This window comes from Anomaloglossus baeobatrachus, chromosome 7 (genome assembly GCF_048569485.1).
Source record: "Anomaloglossus baeobatrachus isolate aAnoBae1 chromosome 7, aAnoBae1.hap1, whole genome shotgun sequence".
Lineage (NCBI taxonomy): Eukaryota > Metazoa > Chordata > Amphibia > Anura > Aromobatidae > Anomaloglossus > Anomaloglossus baeobatrachus.
The window spans coordinates 55,323,610-55,343,581 of record NC_134359.1 but is presented as its reverse complement, the minus strand read 5'-3'; the positions used below and the strand labels follow the sequence as shown (position 1 = coordinate 55,343,581).

General features: G+C 48.9%; 2 protein-coding genes across 5 annotated transcripts in view; one reads left to right on the top strand and one right to left on the bottom strand.

Annotated features, from left to right (window-relative positions):
- Positions 1-273: 273 nt before the first annotated feature.
- On the bottom strand, positions 274-4,759 carry PHOSPHO2 (phosphatase, orphan 2). 3 transcript variants are annotated; one of them, XM_075317302.1, is made up of 2 exons: positions 4,677-4,759; positions 274-1,797 (listed from the first exon to the last, which is right to left on the bottom strand). In XM_075317302.1, the coding sequence occupies exons 1-2, from the start codon at positions 4,684-4,686 to the stop codon at positions 1,055-1,057; spliced, it is 753 nt and encodes a 250-aa protein (XP_075173417.1). In that variant the 5' UTR covers positions 4,687-4,759; the 3' UTR covers positions 274-1,054. The 3 variants fall into 3 exon arrangements, with proteins under 3 accessions (XP_075173417.1, XP_075173419.1, XP_075173418.1); XM_075317304.1 differs by lacking the exon at positions 4,677-4,759 and adding an exon at positions 4,539-4,619; XM_075317303.1 differs by lacking the exon at positions 4,677-4,759 and adding an exon at positions 4,444-4,561.
- CFAP210 (cilia and flagella associated protein 210) overlaps positions 4,693-19,972 on the top strand; it is a 91,952-nt gene continuing 76,672 nt past the window's right edge. The window contains exons 1-3 of one of the 2 annotated variants that reach the window (XM_075317300.1): positions 4,693-4,958; positions 17,995-18,209; positions 19,602-19,775. In XM_075317300.1, coding sequence (XP_075173415.1) covers positions 4,886-4,958; positions 17,995-18,209; positions 19,602-19,775 — 462 coding nt within the window. In that variant the 5' untranslated portion in view covers positions 4,693-4,885. The remainder of the gene's footprint in view (positions 4,959-17,994; positions 18,210-19,601; positions 19,776-19,972) is intronic. The other variant, XM_075317301.1, reaches the window with a different exon arrangement.

Sequence of the window (19,972 nt, the reverse complement as noted above, 5' to 3'; positions counted from 1 at the left end):
AGGAAACATATTTTCTCATCAGTAACCTTAGAAAACAATCCGTCTTTTAGTTAAGGTATGAAATAAAGACATTTAGGAGCCATCGAATGACATACATTCTTACATCTTCACCATAATAGGTCATATGCAGTGGTGTACCATCAATTGTGACAGGCCAAACAATGGATATAGGGTCAGGCAGCTGAGGGACCCCCTGCACAGTGTTTACACACTTTTCCTGAATATCTATGGCAAGATTTGTATGGCACGGGCTCACATGCTGAGCCTGCTCCAACACATTAGATGACTGATGGTAATTGCTAATATTGGAACTAAATGACTGCAGCAGACCCCTTACATGTCATGACCAGCAAACATGGCATATAACTGATTATCCCCCTTTCGATTAAAAGCAGTAAGGGGCCCATGGAGGGACCTTCACAGCTTTGTACAGTTTTTAAGTATAAATCAGGCCATACAAATGAGATAACAGTTTGATGACCATCTTTTTAACATTATATGTCAAAAATCATTTGCAATGGCCATCGAAGGACCCCATCTGCCAAAACAGTGATCAGTTATATTAGAATTGTTGAGGTTGTTTATGGCTGAAGCCTGACACGTAGCTCAATCAGACGATTTGCTACATGCTCGAACATCTTACCCTTCTGGCCAGTCTCATCCATGATTAGGACTAATCTTACGTGCTTGGCCACTTTCAGCCATAAAATCAAGATCTGAGGATTTCCCACCTACAGCCAATGCAATATTAGAGATATCCTACAAACATGCCCTATGGAGACCAGTTGTGGAATAAAAATGAACCATGTACCATATATAATTAGCCATTTGGCTTGAAAAACCTTATTGCAATGCATGGGATGTCGCAAAGACTGAAGAACACAATAAAACAGATCCCGCAAAACCCAACTCTTGTGTAAATGATCTTTAGGAAACACATTTATTGAAAATTAGGGTAAATATGTCGATTTTGTGCTTATTTACGACCTTCAAAAAGGGCAGGATAAAACGCTGATATGTTCTGTATTGATAAGTCTCGTCTCAGGGCAGAAGTTTATTTTTCCAGCAAATGCTTCAGGTGAGACAAGATCTCGGCCCCCGTAGACCAGACACTAATCGAAGAATCAATGAGCTCAATCTCCTTGGCAATTTTCTTCTGTAGGGTGTAGCCCTCCCTAGGCATGACGATATCGCCCTTCTTCAGGAAGGTTACAGGGCAGAGGTCATTGCTTCCATCACCAATGTAAACTATTTTCGAGTAGTCCACTCCATTTGACATCTGCTTGGCCACAAACTCTTCCAATACTTTTTTCTTGCAAAGGTTCGTCGGGCAGGTTGCACAATGGTGGACGTGAAAATTCTGCACCGTGAGGTTCCCAAACCGGTCAAAGGTTGCGGGGTTTGTAAACACCTGGTCAAAAACACTGTTCACATTGGCATGGGTGAGAATCCAATCAATGAAGATGGTATTGGAATCAGAAATGATGATGCAATCAAAGCGATCTTTCTTTTGGCCAATGAAGTGAAGGAGCTCCGTCATCCCGGGAGTGTAGGGGATGGCGATCATGATTCTTTTCATGTCATCCTCTCGAATTCCCTGTTCTCCTAAGTAGGTGAAAATCCGACCCATGTACTCCGTCCATTTCCCTTTTTCATAGGAGTTTTGTAATACGTTCGGGAGCTTTTTATCTGGAGCGCACTGGACAATCCACGTGTCGCTGTTATCATTAACAATAGTGTGGTCAAAGTCAAACACCAGGAGGATCTTCATGTCCACAGGATGAGGATGGTCGTCACCTAAGGATGAGAATGATTGAAGACGATTAGAGATTTGCTTGTTTGTTTTATTGATGAAGATGGAAATATTGGGGCGGATTCAAGAATTCTGTTTTGTTTTTATACAATGCAATCTTAGGCTATGTGCGCACTGGCCCTGCAGAAATTTCTGCAGCGATTTGAACAGCACACGTGCACTTCAAATCGCTGCAGAAACAAAAGCCGATTTCATGCGCTCTGCATGTAGCCCTTCCCAGCCCCTCCCATAGACAGAGCGGTGGCTGCATGCAGACCGCACGAAAGAAGTGACATGTCACTTCTTAGAACACAGCGCTTCGGCAGAAGCCGAAGCGCTGCGTTCTAAGACGCCACGTGCGCACTTCTCCCACAATCTCCTGCTGGGTACGCAGGACGCATGCAGTTACGCAACGTGCGCACATAGCCATAGACTAGAAAGTTAGAAAATATACAAAATGTATCCTGTTGGCAATTTGATTAATCTGGTGCGTCTTACTTGTGTATAGTATTACACCACTTATCCGTTAGATTACTTTCTGCCCCTTGTTTTTCCAAAATTTTAGCGCACACTGTTGCTTTTTACGCCATATCTCCTTTCCCTTTCAAGAGTTATTCCCATCTTCATTGATAGGTAAATTTATATAGTGCTTGTAAAAAAAAACCCCTCCCTAATAATTAAGACTTTTGGGTTTTTTTTGTTCACAGCTTGCTTCCTTGGGGACCAGCCAAGTGTAGCAGAGGTGGGCAAACATATGAAGCACTTAAAAGTAGGGATGAGCGGACCCGCGGAAGTTCAGTTCAGCCGGACTTTAGATAAAGTTCAGTTTCTGGCCTGGACTTGACCTAAACCCCAATGGAAGTCACTAATTTGGCAGTTCGGGTCTCTGCCCACATGCAGCCAACCATAAACAGATCACTTCCGAGGGCAGGTGGGCAGGATTTTACCATTTTATTATTTGCTGCACGCTATATCTGATCACGCTGTTTTTACTCCGTCTGAGATGTTCAAACACTGCAAGCGTCTCGCACTGGTCAGAGCACCGAGCGTACCCGAGTACAGCGATGCTCACGCGAGTGGTCTAGATACAGAAAGCACCCGAACTCCGGACCCGAACACTCTTTTTTTTTTCTTTTTCAAAGCCTATGTTTGCTACGAACACCAAGCCTCAGGTTCGCTCATCTCTACTTAAAAGCTCTTTGCAATCAAGCTTGTAAGCACTGGCCAGATAGCTGGAATGCCGGCTGGCTCCTGATTGACGGCCAGTCCTACTGCGTTCCTCATTTGCTGCAGAGGCAAAGCTGCATAAAACATTAAACAGTGCACAGTTAAGGCCATCCATCTAATAAGGCTGCTGGGCCAAACTGTCAATCAAGCAACAGCACCACCACCGTGAGCATGCAGGAGCCTGGGAGGATAGCGAGCGGCGCACCCCATACTTCATAACATGGGACCACGCAGGCTTTATCGAGGGGAGATTCGCTTTTTTGAGTGCACTGTGCTAAATGCGCAGTTGCTCATCTAGTTTGGGGCTTGTTTACTATGTTCATAAAATACACATTGGGTACATGACCCTGATTCCAGCGATGTGTCACTTACTGAGCTGTTTGCTGTCATTTTGATAAAATCAATGTTTCTCTGCTGCAGATCTAGCAGTTATACAGAGCTCATGAATATGCTGAACTACCTGCAGCACGCCAAGTAGTCCTGTAATGATAATCTCCTGCTGGTTAAACAATGATATTATCAAAACTACACTAAGCAGCCTCGTAAGTGACACATTGCTGGAATCAGGATCTTTGCCTCATTATGCTGCTCTCAGATTAAGTGGCAAAAAACTGATGACAGACTCCATTTGATAATATTTCTGCCGGAAACTTTTTTATCGCACAAATCTACGCTAGGTATGCTATTCTGTTGGCTGGACAGGAAAAAAAAAATGCCAAAATGCATGAAGTGCCATTTGTTTGTATAAGACCTCCTGAATTGTAAAGCGCTGCGGAATATGTTGGCGCTATAGAAATAAAGATTTATTAATTATTATTATTATGAAGTAGCCTCTTAAAGCTGTCATCTCATCTTCAGCAGAAGCGCACTGCTTCCCAGCCTCATGTTTTTTGCGTGACTCCCAATGACGACCACTAGCACTATCTCGCCACTGGCCCTGTGACAGCACGAAATAAGAGCAAGTGCGGTGGAAGCTCGGATGCAGCCGGCTTCAGAGCAGCGCTCTATTGGACGGAGCCTGTAAGCTATGTTCACATGTCTGCAGAGGTGGTCGGTAACCTAGGCAACCAGTAGTAAACAATATAATGTTCTTGAGAACAGGGAAGGTTTTTAATAACCAGTGAATGACAAAGTTGTTTATTTTTGCAAGAACTTTGCAATTTTGTCTTGTGTTGCATTTTCCGGTTCAGATCTGCCCGGAGTAAGTGAATACACATACAGGACTGAATTATAGGTGGAGAAAGCGGCAGAAAATAACTGACGACGATTCGTGACGTCTCTTCGCTATTATGGAAAATGAATGACCAGTGTAATTTAATATAAGGGTTTGAGATGACAACTCCCAGCAGATCCCAGTGCCCGGTGCATGCTGGGAGTTGTCATTTCAGCACAGACATAGGGATCAGTAGGGATGATGCACTTACTGTGAATGCACACAGCTCCCTGCAGCACCAGGCGGCCCCTCTGCAGCCAGTGACGCTCCAGCCGCCGGTACAGGCTGTTTATTACTTTCTCTTACCCTTTAGACACAATCAGCCACGATCACCATTCAACGCTTCAGCGATTGGTCGGCGGTTACAGGTCTCAGTGACGTCAGCAATATCCGGCAGCCATCTTTGATAAGGGCAACAATACAAAAGTGCATGTTTGTACTGACCTGTGTACATAAAGTCGATAGATTTGTATAACAGAGCCCTTAATACAGCCGGACATGCGCACTGAACACCTTCTACACTAAGTCTCCGCCTCTCGTGGACGGAAGTGAACGCCCATACATTACTGCTTCCGGTTTGGTAACTGGGCAACGAAAAGTCACTCAGCCTGCCGGTTGCCGGGCAACGTGAGGACGCGGCAGCGAAGGTGAAGATGATGATGTCGGTGGAGCCCGTCCCTGTGGTCCGGCACGGCCGGAGGAAGGGATCGAGCAGGGGGCAGACAGGTAATAGTATGGACTGGGTGCAATTGTAACAAACCCTCAGCTGTGATCACCTGGGATTTCAGCTCCTGGAGGCAAAACAAGAAAGGAGTCAACTGATGTGATGTTTTTAGGGGGGGATTACTAATTTACATGAGATCCCTTAAACCCCTTAGTGATTGGATGATTTTTTTTATTTTTGGGTTTGTTTGTTTTTCTCTCCCTTTTTGTATGAGCCCAATTTTTTATTCATTTATTTATTTATTAATTAACATTTCCGCCCTGAGAGACGGACGGGCTACATCCGTGGAGTTTAGTGACGGCGTTTTATTTTTTGCCGTATTTTTTTATACCGTTTTGTTGCTTTTTATTTGCATTTTTTGGGGGTGGAGGAGCTGCGTTTACCAAAAAGCAGCTGTTCCGTTTTCTTTACTTTTTTTGTGCGCTTTACTATATCAGTTAATTATATATTTTCCAGCGCAGACTTTTACAAACACAACTATTTTCAAATACGTTTTATTTCTTTATTTATATCATTTCTTTGTTTTTATTTCTTTTCATATATTTGTAATTCTGTAATATTTTGAAAACATTTTTTTTTTAATTGTGTTTGACTTATTGTTTAGTCTCCCCCAGGGGACTTGCTTTATTTAGATCACTATCTGTATTGCAGTAGAGTCCTGTGGCCTTATAGGTGAACCAAGATGGTAGCAACAGGTATCTTCAGAAAAGCTGCAGTTGCTATGGTAACACCTTGCCATCCCATGATTACATAAGGTGGGGGAAGGGATAGTATTTACATAAATAGGCATGCTACTTCTATGCTATATAAATGCTGCTGTCAGAGATTGATAACAGAATCTATGTGGCTAAACAGCAGCGATCAGAGCTAACTCCAGTCGCCGTTGTCCACATTTAAGTACTAGGTACAACCCTTGTACACCATTAACTACGACCAGACTCTTTTTAACAATCTGACATATATGGTGATTCATGACCCTGTTTTTGTTTGTACTGGGACATTTTGTTTATTACCAGTGATTGATGAGGGAGCACTACCATGCTCGGGTGCTCTGTACTCGTAACTAGTGAAGAGCGAACACTGCCATGCTCGGGTGCTCAGTACTCGTAACTAGTGATGAGTGAGCACTACCATGCTCGGGTGCTCAGTACTCGTAACTAGTGATGAGCGGGCACTACCATGCTCAGGTGCTCGGTACTCATAACTAGTGATGAGCGAGCACTACCATGCTCAGATGCTTGGTACTCGTAACTAGTGATGAACGGACCCTCCCATGCTTGAGAGCGCTTTACTCATAACTAGTGATGGGCGGGCACTACCATGCTCGGGTGCTTGGTGCTCGTAACTAGTGATGAGCGGGCACTACCATGCTCAGGTGCTCGGTACTCATAACTAGTGATGAGCGAGCACTACCATGCTCGGGTGCTCAGTACTCGTAACTAGTGATGAGCGGGCACTACCATGCTCGGGTGCTCTGTACTCGTAACTAGTGATGAGCGGGCACTACCATGCTCGGGTGCTCTGTACTCGTAACTAGTGATGAGCGGGCACTACCATGCTCGGGTGCTCTGTACTCGTAACTAGTGATGAGCGGGCACTACCATGCTCGGGTGCTCTGTACTCGTAACTAGTGATGAGCGAGCACTGCCATGCTTGGGTGCTCTGTACTCGTAACTAGTGATGAGCGGGCACTACCATGCTCGGGTGCTCTGTACTCGTAACTAGTGATGAGCGAGCACTACCATGCTCGGGTGCTCTGTACTGGTAACTAGTGATGAGTGAGCACTACCATGCTCGGGTGCTCTGTACTCCTAACTAGTGATGAGCGAGCACTACCATGCTCAGGTGCTCAGTACTCGTAGTAACTAGTGATGAGTGAGCACTACCATGCTCGGGTGCTCAGTACTCGTAACTAGTGATGAGTGAGCACTACCATGCTCGGGTGCTCAGTACTCGTAACTAGTGATGAGCGGGCACTACCATGCTCAGGTGTTCAGTACTCGTAACTAGTGATGAGTGAGCACTACCATGCTCGGGTGCTCGGTACTCGTAACTAGTGATGAGTGAGCACTACCATGCTCGGGTGCTCTGTACTGGTAACTAGTGATGAGCGGGCACTACCATGCTCAGGTGTTCAGTACTCGTAACTAGTGATGAGCGGGCACTACCATGCTCGGGTGCTCAGTACTCGTAACTAGTGATGAGGAGCACTACCATGCTCGGGTGCTCAGTACTCGTAACTAGTGATGAGCGGGCACTACCATGCTCGGGTGCTCTGTACTCGTAACTAGTGATGAGCGAGCACTGCCATGCTTGGGTGCTCTGTACTCGTAACTAGTGATGAGCGGGCACTACCATGCTCGGGTGCTCTGTACTCGTAACTAGTGATGAGCGAGCACTGCCATGCTTGGGTGCTCTGTACTCGTAACTAGTGATGAGCGGGCACTACCATGCTCGGGTGCTCTGTACTCGTAACTAGTGATGAGCGAGCACTACCATGCTCGGGTGCTCTGTACTGGTAACTAGTGATGAGTGAGCACTACCATGCTCGGGTGCTCTGTACTCCTAACTAGTGATGAGCGAGCACTACCATGCTCAGGTGCTCAGTACTCGTAGTAACTAGTGATGAGTGAGCACTACCATGCTCGGGTGCTCAGTACTCGTAACTAGTGATGAGTGAGCACTACCATGCTCGGGTGCTCAGTACTCGTAACTAGTGATGAGCGGGCACTACCATGCTCAGGTGTTCATTACTCGTAACTAGTGATGAGTGAGCACTACCATGCTCGGGTGCTCGGTACTCGTAACTAGTGATGAGTGAGCACTACCATGCTCGGGTGCTCTGTACTGGTAACTAGTGATGAGCGGGCACTACCATGCTCAGGTGTTCAGTACTCGTAACTAGTGATGAGCGGGCACTACCATGCTCGGGTGCTCAGTACTCGTAACTAGTGATGAGGAGCACTACCATGCTCGGGTGCTCAGTACTCGTAACTAGTGATGAGCGGGCACTACCATGCTCGGGTGCTCTGTACTCGTAACTAGTGATGAGCGAGCACTGCCATGCTTGGGTGCTCTGTACTCGTAACTAGTGATGAGCGGGCACTACCATGCTCGGGTGCTCTGTACTCGTAACTAGTGATGAGTGAGCACTACCATGCTCAGGTGTTCAGTACTCGTAACTAGTGATGAGCGGGCACTACCATGCTCGGGTGCTCAGTACTCGTAACTAGTGATGAGGAGCACTACCATGCTCGGGTGCTCAGTACTCGTAACTAGTGATGAGCGGGCACTACCATGCTCGGGTGCTCTGTACTCGTAACTAGTGATGAGCGAGCACTGCCATGCTTGGGTGCTCTGTACTCGTAACTAGTGATGAGCGGGCACTACCATGCTCGGGTGCTCTGTACTCGTAACTAGTGATGAGTGAGCACTACCATGCTCAGGTGCTCAGTACTCGTAACTAGTGATGAGTGAGCACTACCATGCTCGGGTGCTCTGTACTCGTAACTAGTGATGAGCGAGCACTGCCATGCTTGGGTGCTCTGTACTCGTAACTAGTGATGAGTGAGCACTACCATGCTCGGGTGCTCTGTACTGGTAACTAGTGATGAGTGAGCACTACCATGCTCGGGTGCTCTGTACTCCTAACTAGTGATGAGCGAGCACTACCATGCTCGGGTGCTCAGTACTCGTAACTAGTGATGAGCGAGCACTACCATGCTCGGGTGCTCAGTACTCCTAACTAGTGATGAGCGGGCACTACCATGCTCGGGTGCTCAGTACTCGTAACTAGTGATGAGCGAGCACTACCATGCTCGGGTGCTCTGTACTCGTAACTAGTGATGAGTGAGCACTACCATGCTCGGGTGCTCTGTACTGGTAAGTAGTGATGAGTGAGCACTACCATGCTCGGGTGCTCTGTACTCCTAACTAGTGATGAGCGAGCACTACCATGCTCGGGTGCTCTGTACTCGTAACTAGTGATGAGCGAGCACTACCATGCTCGGGTGCTCTGTACTCGTAACTAGTGATGAGTGAGCACTACCATGCTCGGGTGCTCTGTACTGGTAACTAGTGATGAGTGAGCACTACCATGCTCGGGTGCTCTGTACTCCTAACTAGTGATGAGCGAGCACTACCATGCTCGGGTGCTCAGTACTCGTAACTAGTGATGAGCGAGCACTACCATGCTCGGGTGCTCAGTACTCCTAACTAGTGATGAGCAGGCACTACCATGCTCGGGTGCTCAGTACTCGTAACTAGTGATGAGCGAGCACTACCATGCTCGGGTGCTCTGTACTGGTAACTAGTGATGAGCGGGCACTACCATCTACCATGCTTGGGTGCTTGTAATTAGCAGTTGGATGCTTGTATGGGCGCTACTTGTGTACCGAGTACAATGGAAGTCGATGGAGAACTTAAGCATTTTTTGTGAAATCTTCTGATTGTGATTTCCGTTATATTTGAGTACTTAAGTCGAGCCCATCCAAGCGTCCGACTGCTTGTTGCGCATACTGAGCACCTGAGCATGGTAGTGCCCGCTCATCACTAGTTACGAGTACTGAGCACCCGAGCATGGTAGTGCTCGCTCATCACTAGTTACGAGTACAGAGCACCCGAGCATGGTAGTGCTCGCTCATCACTAGTTACGAGTACAGAGCCCCCGAGCATGGTAGTGCTCGCTCATCACTAGTTACGAGTACAGAGCCCCCGAGCATGGTAGTGCTCGCTCATCACTAGTTATGAGTACAGAGCCCCTGAGCATGGTAGTGCCCGCTCATCACTAGTTACGAGTACAGAGCCCCCGAGCATGGTAGTGCCCGCTCATCACTAGTTACGAGTACAGAGCACCCGAGCATGGTAGTGTTCACTCATCACTAGTTACGAGTACAGAGCACCTGAGCATGGTAGTGCCCGCTCATCACTAGTTACTAGTACTGAGCACCTGAGCATGGTAGTGCCCGCTCATCACTAGTTACGAGTACAGAGCCCCCGAGCATGGTAGTGCTCACTCATCACTAGTTACGAGTACAGAGCACCTGAGCATGGTAGTGCCCGCTCATCACTAGTTACGAGTACTGAGCACCTGAGCATGGTAGTGTTCACTCATCACTAGTTACGAGTACTGAGCACCTGAGCATGGTAGTGCCCGCTCATCACTAGTTACGAGTACAGAGCCCCCGAGCATGGTAGTGCTCACTCATCACTAGTTACGAGTACAGAGCCCCCGAGCATGGTAGTGCCCGCTCATCCCTAGTTACGAGTACTGAGCCCCCGAGCATGGTAGTGCCCGCTCATCACTAGTTACGAGTACCGAGCACCCGAGCATGGTAGTGCTCGCTCATCACTAGTAACGAGTACAGAGCACCCGAGCATGGTAGTGCTCGCTCATCACTAGTTACGAGTACTGAGCACCCGAGCATGGTAGTGCTCGCTCATCACTAGTTACGAGTACTGAGCCCCCGAGCATGGTAGTGCACGCTCATCACTAGTTACGAGTACTGAGCAGCCGAGCATGGTAGTGCTCGCTCATCACTAGTTACGAGTACTGAGCACCCGAGCATGGTAGTGCTCGCTCATCACTAGTTACGAGTACTGAGCACCCGAGCATGGTAGTGCTCGCTCATCACTAGTAACGAGTACTGAGCCCCCGAGCATGGTAGTGCCCGCTCATCACTAGTCACGAGTACTGAGCCCCCGAGCATGGTAGTGCTCACTCATCACTAGTTACGAGTACTGAGCCCCCCGAGCATGGTAGTGCCCGCTCATCACTAGTTACGAGTACAGAGCACCTGAGCATGGTAGTGCCCACTCATCACTAGTTACGAGTACTGAGCACCCGAGCATGGTAGTGCCCGCTCATCACTAGTTACGAGTACTGAGCACCTGAGCATGGTAGTGCTCACTCATCACTAGTTACGAGTACCAAGCACCCAAGCATGGTAGTGCCCGCTCATCACTAGTTACGAGTACAGAGCACCCGAGCATGGTAGTGCTCACTCATCACTAGTTACGAGTACTGAGCACCTGAGCATGGTAGTGCTCGCTCATCACTAGTTACAAGTACTGAGCACCCGAGCATGGTAGTGCTCACTCATCCCTAGTTACGAGTACTGAGCCCCCGAGCATGGTAGTGCCCGCTCATCACTAGATACGAGTACAGAGCCCCCGAGCATGGTAGTGCTCACTCATCACTAGTTACGAGTACTGAGCACCTGAGCATGGTAGTGTTCACTCATCACTAGTTACGAGTACTGAGCCCCCCGAGCATGGTAGTGCCCGCTCATCACTAGTTACGAGTACAGAGCACCCGAGCATGGTAGTGCCCACTCATCACTAGTTACGAGTACTGAGCACCCGAGCATGGTAGTGCCCGCTCATCACTAGTTACGAGTACTGAGCACCTGAGCATGGTAGTGCTCACTCATCACTAGTTACGAGTACCAAGCACCCAAGCATGGTAGTGCCCGCTCATCACTAGTTACGAGTACAGAGCACCCGAGCATGGTAGTGCTCACTCATCACTAGTTACGAGTACTGAGCACCCGAGCATGGTAGTGCTCACTCATCACTAGTTACGAGTACTGAGCACCTGAGCATGGTAGTGCTCGCTCATCACTAGTTACAAGTACTGAGCACCCGAGCATGGTAGTGCTCACTCATCCCTAGTTACGAGTACTGAGCCCCCGAGCATGGTAGTGCCCGCTCATCACTAGATACGAGTACAGAGCCCCCGAGCATGGTAGTGCTCACTCATCACTAGTTACGAGTACTGAGCACCTGAGCATGGTAGTGTTCACTCATCACTAGTTACGAGTACTGAGCACCCGAGCATGGTAGTGCTCACTCATCACTAGTTACGAGTACTGAGCACCTGAGCATGGTAGTGTTCACTCATCACTAGTTACGAGTACTGAGCACCTGAGCATGGTAGTGCTCGCTCATCACTAGTTACAAGTACAGAGCACCTGAGCATGGTAGTGCTCGCTCATCACTAGTTACAAGTACTGAGCACCCGAGCATGGTAGTGCTCACTCATCCCTAGTTACGAGTACTGAGCCCCCGAGCATGGTAGTGCCCGCTCATCACTAGATACGAGTACAGAGCCCCCGAGCATGGTAGTGCCCGCTCATCAATAGTATTAATCTAAAACTCTTTTTTAGTTATTGTTTTTTCTTCATCGTTCCTTATGGGAGACCCAGACCATGGGTGTATAGCTTCTGCCTCCGGAGGACACACAAAGTACTACACTCAAACGTGTAGCTCCTCCCTCCTAGCATATACACCCCCTGGTAGCCAGTCCTAGCCAGTTCAATGCTTTGTGTTCAGGAGGTCACACACACACATGCATTCTCTGATTTTTGATTTTTGATTTTTTGGATTTCAAAGATTTGGAAGAAAAGCGGGTCCAATCTGGACTCCCGGCATGTCCCTTCTCACCCCACTGTGTCGGCGGTGCTGTTAAGGTTGACTTTACAAGGCTGGAGCCTTCACATGCCGCGCTCCTTCACCATCCCCTGGGGCTCTGGCTTGAAGTGGGAGCCATCACGGTTCTCACTGCTTTGCAGGAGACCGGTCTCCATCCGCAGCCCTGTTCAGGATCCTGTCAGACGGAGCATTTAACCCCCCCCCAGGGACCTGGCACCTGCGTCTCAAAAGCTAAGTATTGAGACGTTTTTACCACAGAAAGTGGTCTTTCCAGGGTCCCTTGTACTTTATTTATTGGGGGGAGTGTGTTATATGTCTGGGGTAACATTTCCGGCCGGTTCTCCAGTTTTCACTGGAGAACCGCGCCGATGGTGCCTGCACGCTGGCCGCATGTTTAAATCTAGGCCCCGGCTTCGCCTGAGGCCTAGTTTCGGTTTCACTCCCTCTGCATGTCAGTCATGCAGAGGGACAGTGTGGCTCCGCCCAGCGGCTGTTCAGCACAGGGAGCGGACACTCCTCACTGAGGAAGGATTCCCTCCCCTGTATACCTCATTTGCCCGCTCTCAGTAGGCCCCGCCCCCTCGCCTGCGCTCCGGTCGCCATTTTCTCAGCGTTCTCAGTGTCTGCATAGGCACAGAGATACCTCATTGTGACAAGTGGGGGCCTGGGCTGGGGGACTGGAGGGCACAGAAATGTATGTTAAACGGTCTTGCAGCCACAACCTCCAGTTGTGCAGCTGCTTATATTCTCTGTTTATATACTCTGCTGGTGGTCGTTCTGGAGATGCATTCCCTCACAGAGCCCCCACCTCTGCAGCATGTCTCACATCAGAGCAAGGCTGCAAGGCTGTTCTTAATATGCTGCATGTAGACTCGTACTGCCTGTACTGAGCACATAAACACAGTGGTCCCTCAGCCTGGAGGCTCGTCAGTGGTCCTCCAGCTGCTCCGGGGGTGCTGAGCATGCATTAGCCCCCTTCTCAGGGTGCTTCTGCTGCTACGGCTCGCTCAGCAAGCTCTTAGAGGTCTCTTCATCTGGTTTTCAGACCCAGTCCTCCTAAAATGGAGACGCAGGGTCCCCTGTCCTTCCCCGTCCCGCAGCTCTGATTCACGAGCTGACTCACTGGACGAGGAGGATGTCTTTACTGGGGGCTCGGACACTACTTAATGTACCATTGATCTGTCCGAAGGTGACGCAGATGCTAATGATTTGATTGCGTCCATTATATTTGTACTGGACCTCAATCCGCCTGAATCAGGGGAGTATCCCTCTCTGGCTGAAAGGCATCAGTATACCTTAAGAGAACAAGGAGTGTGTTCCTTAACCACTCCAGTTTTCAGCCCACTGTGACCAAGCCCAGAGCCTGTCCTGACAGACGCTCCCAATGCGTGGTTCTGATGACTGTTTCCTCCTTCCACCAGAGGTGGTCAAGAAGTGGGCTCATTCACCAAGGGTGGTCCCTCCGGTGTCTAGTATTTCAGCCCGGATAGTTGTATCAGTGGCTGACGGCACCTCTCTAAGGATCCCACTGTACATTAATTCTGTACATTAATTCTGTACTGGACCTCAATCCGCCAGTATCAGAGGAGCAAACTTCTCTGGCAACAGGCCACCAGTTTACCTTGCCTAAGAGAATAAGGAGTGTGTTCCTTAACCACTCCAGTTTTCAGGCCACTGTGACCAAGCCCAGGGTCTGCTCTGGCAAACGCTTCCCAAACCGTGGTTCTGATGACAGTTTTCCCCTTCCACCAGCGGTGGTCAAGGAGTGGGCTCATTCACCAAAGGTGGTCCCTCCGGTGTTTAGACTCTCAGCCCGGACGTTGTATCAGTGGCTGATGGCTCTTCACTTACGGTTTTGCTGTCCGCCAGTTTGTCCTTCTGGCCAAATCTGTATGGAGGCGGCAGGGCCTCGTTCTCCCCATTTGCAGCAGCGCGGCTTTCAAAGCCATCTCTGCTTCTCTAGAGGAGATGCATTCCCTCATAGGGACTCTTTGACCGAAATGGTTGCCTTAACTTCCAGACTTCAGTCTTTTCATCCTATACCATGTCTGCCATGCTGGAGACTCTCACCGCACTGCGGTGGCCTCGGCTAATTTTCTCGCTATCTGCAGGCTCCTGTGGCTTCGGAAGTGGACGGCGGATGCTTCTAAAGAAGTTCCTTGCTGGGCTCCCTTTTGCTGGGACCAGACTGTTCGGGAACAACTGGATGAAATTATTAAGGAAGCTCTTGGCGGGAAGAGTTTCTTCCATGCCACAAACCTAAACCAGGAAACCTGTCCAGGGCAGGAATCAGTCGAGGTTTCGTTCTTTTTGTTCCTCCATCTGATCGTTCTCTAAGCCCCTCGGCCTTGCCCACTGGCTCAGCCAAGGATCGTAAACCCAAATGGCGCGCGAGAAGACCGCAGGACATGCTGCCACTAAGTCAGCCTCCTCCTGACTATCTGGCCACGCCAGCAACGTCCTTGGTCGGTGGCAGGCTCTCCCACTTGGCGACGTATGATTTTAACACGTCTCCGATCAGTGGGTGCGAGATACCATCTCCCACGGCTACAGGATGGAATTCTATCCAGCCCGCCAAACAAATTTTTTCTGTCAACTCCCCTCTGCTCCAAGGCCGCCGCCTTCTCACAGGCTGTGGCATTCTTGCAGGCCACTGGGGTAATTGTACCGGTTCCCGTCTGGGAACGGTTCTGAGATTTCTGCTTAAATCTATTCCTAGTACCCGAGGAGGGCGGTGCCTTCCGACCTGGATCTCAAGCTTCTCAAGCATGTTCAGGTGTGGCAGTTTCGCATAGAGTCTCTGCGATCAATCATTGACCCAAGGAGATTCCCTAGCATCCATCGACATCAGAGATGCCTATCTGCATATGCCAATCGCAGTTTCACACCAGCGTTGGCTACGTTTTGCAATCAGAGTGGTCCAATTCGTGGCTCTTCACTTTGGGTTAGCCACGGCCCCTCGAGTATTCTCAAGGTCGGGGCAGCTGTGATTGCGGTCCTGCACCTCTAGGGGTTGGCAGTGATCTTTTTGTCCAGGACAGCCTTCTGCTCTGGGTTTCATCCAGTGCAGACTGTTAGCGGAGTGCCTCGCTCACTCTCGCCACTCTAACCAATTCGGGTGGTTTGTCATTCTGTCCAAGTCCACTCTGACTTCGACCCAGAAGTTCACAGACCCAGGGACGCAATTCGAGACTCTGTTGGCACTTGTGAATCTGCCCTTAGTCAAACAGCAGTTTCAAACAGCAGTTCCTCCGCTGGCGGTCGACGTCGTTCCATTCGGCACCTAATACAGGTGCTGGATCAGATGGTGGTGTCAATGGAAGCAATTCCCTTGCCCAGTTCCATCTGCGTCCTCTACGGCTCGATGTTTTCCGCTGTCGGAACAAGCGGACTTCCTCCTTCCTCGGGTCGGTGGCTTTGCCACCGACCAGGGGCTCATTTCAATGGTGGCATCGTCCCCTCTGTCTCAGGGACGCTCCTTTTTGGCTTCGTCCCGGGTGATCCTCACCAAGATGCTAGTCTATCCGGCTGGGGAGCAGTATATCTCCACCATGGAGCGCAGGGCACTTGGACTCTGTCCGAATCAGCCCTCTGGATCAATGTGCTGGAAATCAGAGCTGTGTTTCTAGCTCTCTAAGCTTTTCACCATCGGTTGGCGGCCAGACACATTCGAGTCCAGTCAGACAACGCTACAGCGTTGCCTACATCAACCTCCAGGGCGGGGCACTCAGCCGCCTGGCAATGTTGGAGGTTCATCGCATTCTTCAGTGGACGGAGGACTCCTAGTCCACCATATCCGCAGCCCACATCCCAGACGTGGAAAACTGGGAGGCAGATTGTTCTGCCGTCAAACCGTGGCTCCACGATCCTCAGGTTTTTACGGCAGACGCACTGGTTCGAGTTTGGTCCCAGCTTCGTCTGTCTTACGTGTTTCACCCTCTAGTTCTTGCCCAGAGTCCTGCGCAAGATCAGAAAGGAGGGCCGTCGGGTCATTCTCATTACTCCAGACTGACCCAGGCAAGCTTGGTACCCTGACCTGCTCCGTCTGTCCGTAGAGGTGCCATAGCATCTCCCGGACTGTCCAGACCTTCTCTCACGAGGTCCGTCCTTCCGCCAGAACCTATGGCTCTCAGTTTGACGGCGTGGCGTTTGAGTCATGGATCTTGACGACTTCTGGTATCCCTCCTGAAGTCATCTCCACTATGACTCGAGCTCGGAAGTATCCTTTGGCCTTTTGGCCTTGCCGACCCTCCTGTCCCTTCTACAGTCCGGCCTGCAGCTAGGACTATCCCTCAATTCCCTTAAGGGACAGGTCTCGGCTCTGTCAGTGTTGTGCCAGCGGCGTATCGCCCGGCTGGCCCAGGTGCGCTCCTTCATGCAGGGCGCATCTCACATCATTCCGCCTTACCGGCGGCTCTTGGAGCCCTGGGACCTTAATTCGGTCCCCACAGCTTCCGGAAACCCCCCTTTGAGCCTCTTAGGGAGGTTTCTTTGTTTAGTCTTTCACAGAAAGTGGTCTTTCTAGTGGCCATGACTTCCCTCAAGGGAGTCTCTGTTTTGGCTGCACTCTCTTCGGAGTCCTCCCTTCATCAAGACAAGGTGGTTCTCCGTCCGACTCCGGACTTTCTCCCTAAGGTGGTTGCTGCCACCTTAACCGGGGAATTTACCCTGCCTTCCTTTTGTCCGGCTCCTGTTCATCGCTTTGAAAGGGCGTTGCATACTCTGGATCTGGTGCGGGCGCTCCGGATCTATGTGTCTCGCACCGCTGTTCTTAGGCGGTGCACCTTTCTTTTGTGCTGACCGCTGGTCAGCGTAAGGGCCTTTCGGCATTTAAGCCGACCCTGGCTCGTTGGTTTAGGTCGGTCTTTTTCCCAATACCTACCAGTGTACTCAAGTGCCTCTCCCGCCGGGGATCAAGGCACACTTGACCAGAGCTGTCGGTGCCTCTTAGGTTTTCAGGCACAGGCTACGGCTCAGCAGGTCTGTCAGACTGCCACTTGGACTAGTCTGTATACCTTTTCGTAGCACTACCACGTGCATGCTCTTGCTTCGGCAGATGCGAGCTTGGGCAGACGCATCCTTCAGGCGGCTGTCGCCCATTTGTGAAGTTAGGTTTCGCCTACTTCTCAGTTTTTCTGTTTATTCCCACCCATGGACTGCTTTAGAACGTCCCATGGTCTGGGTCTCCCATAAGGAACGATGAAGAAAAAGAGAATTTTGTTACTTACCGTAAATTCTTTTTCTTATAGTTCCGACATGGGAGACCCAGCACCCTCCCTGTTGCCTGTTGGCAGTTTTTTGTTCCGTGTGTTTCACCGGCTGTTGTTAGTAGACAGAGTTCCGGTCTTTCCGAGTTTTACTCTATCTCTACTTATGGGTGGATGTCCTCCTTCAGCTTTTGCACTAAACTGGCTAGGACTGGCTACCAGGGGGTGTATATGCTAGGAGGGAGGAGCTACACGTTTGAGTGTAGTACTTTGTGTGTCCTCCGTAGGCAGAAGCTATACACCCATGGTCTGGGTCTCCCATGTCGGAACTATAAGAAAAAGAATTTACGGTAAGTAACAAAATTCTCTTTTTTAATCTCATTTTTTTTTTAAATTGCAGTAGAGAGATTACCAGGAAACATGGCAGACGCAGCAGACAGATCTGTGGATCTCCGGGAAGTCACTGTTCTTCCGAGAGCAGAGTGGGAGCGTATTATTAACCATGGGAATTCACTGGAGAAACAGGCAAGGAAACATTATGAAGAAAGAAAAGAAAGAGAAGATTTGCATCTGCGATCCAATGAAGTGGTGAAGAACTGGACCAACACTATATCTGTGAGTAGATACTAATGATGCCGCGTCTTCAGACACCAGTGATGCATTTCTTTACATAGGAAATAGCTGTCCATACACTATACTGTCTCTGAAGCTGGTATACTGTATTCTCTGATGTATAGGGGGCATCATAGTTTTCCTTTTGCCATTGAATATACTGTATGTGTGCCTTCAGCTAAGTCAAGAAGACATATTGAAGCAGTTAGATGGATAGAGTATCCTTAGAATAGGTCATCAATATCAGATCTCAGGGGAGATTTACTGTTAAAGTGGACGTCTCAACAGGTCTAAAGTGGTCAGTTTTAACTCTTTATTCTCATCCACCATACGGTTCCTTAGGATATGAGTTTTTTGATTAGTACAAGTTTTTAAACTTTTTGCCAAGGGGGCGAAGCTGTAAGAGGAATAATGCAGATCAGGCTATGGGCACGCCCCAGAGGATCCTGTGAGCCACGCCTCCTTGTAAAGACCAGAAAAACTGGCACCAAATGAAAAGGCCCTTATATCTGGAACTGTATAGTGTATTTTAAAAAAATGGATTACTCAGGTAAGCAATGGAAATGTAGTAAGAGCCAAAACTGGGCACTTATCACCTGGTGACTGGTCCTCTCTAAGGGGTTAAATACATTGTTCAAATTAATAAAAAAGGTGCACACAGAAAAACTAACATAATTAAATGGTATACTCACCCATATCATCTCTGGTATTTCAGTGCCGCATCCCCGATGCTCCCCACTGGAATTCTGCTTGGCTTTGGATGCAGCCTCACGTCCCATATACTCCACAAGACCGCTGCAGCCAATCACTGGCCTTGGCCATTGCATTCCACGGAGTGCTGAGACCACTGAAATGCCAGGGTTAAGTTTATACTATTTAATTATTTTAGCTGATGTAAAAAACATAAGCGGTTCCGCACTGAACCGTGCAATACCTTACACCGAATGTCTTGGAACAGCCTCAGTCCTCCTTTTAGAAGAAATGGTAATGGGTGCACGAGGATGAAGAGAAGAGATATCCAGAGCAAGAGTCCATGAAGTAGAAAACCACGGCATACACCATCTAAGATCCAAAAAGTGCTTTTATTCCATATAATGTGCAGGTAAAATAGCGGGGAGGAGAGAGTCGGGTGCAGGCCCCCCAAGGACGACGGCCGTTTCACACCTTGTGTGCTTCTATGGGTCCAATGGACCCGTAGAAGCACACAAGGTGCAAAACGGCCGTCGTCCTTGGGGCGCCTGCACCCGACTCTCTCCTCCCCGCTATTTTACCTGCACATTATGTGGAATAAAAGCAATTATTTTAGCTGGTCTTTGGGCTGTGTGCAGATTTTGATTGCGTTAAGTAAGATGAAAATCTTTTTAAATATTATTTTTCTTAAAATATAACTCACAGGGTTTAAGGAGGGAAAAATTACAGGCGAAGAAGCTGCGGGAGGAAAAAGAAGAGGAGGAGAAGAAAAGGATCGATTTAGAGGAGGCCCAATACCAGGCCGAAAAGAGGAGACAAGCAATAGAGGACGCCAGAATAAAGCAATACAATCAGAGTGATAAAGTCAAGACCTTCCACGTATATCATATCTCATTATTCCAGCTGCCTTGGTTTGACTTTCTATTAAACCGCCACTGCTGTTCTTATTTACGGCTATAATGCAGCTAAATGATAAAGAAATAGAATTTTTGGAAATAATCTTTATTTTAGGAGTGAAAAATACCAAAGATTTTAGGCATACAAATCCCTCCCCCCGAAAAAAATAAAATAATAAT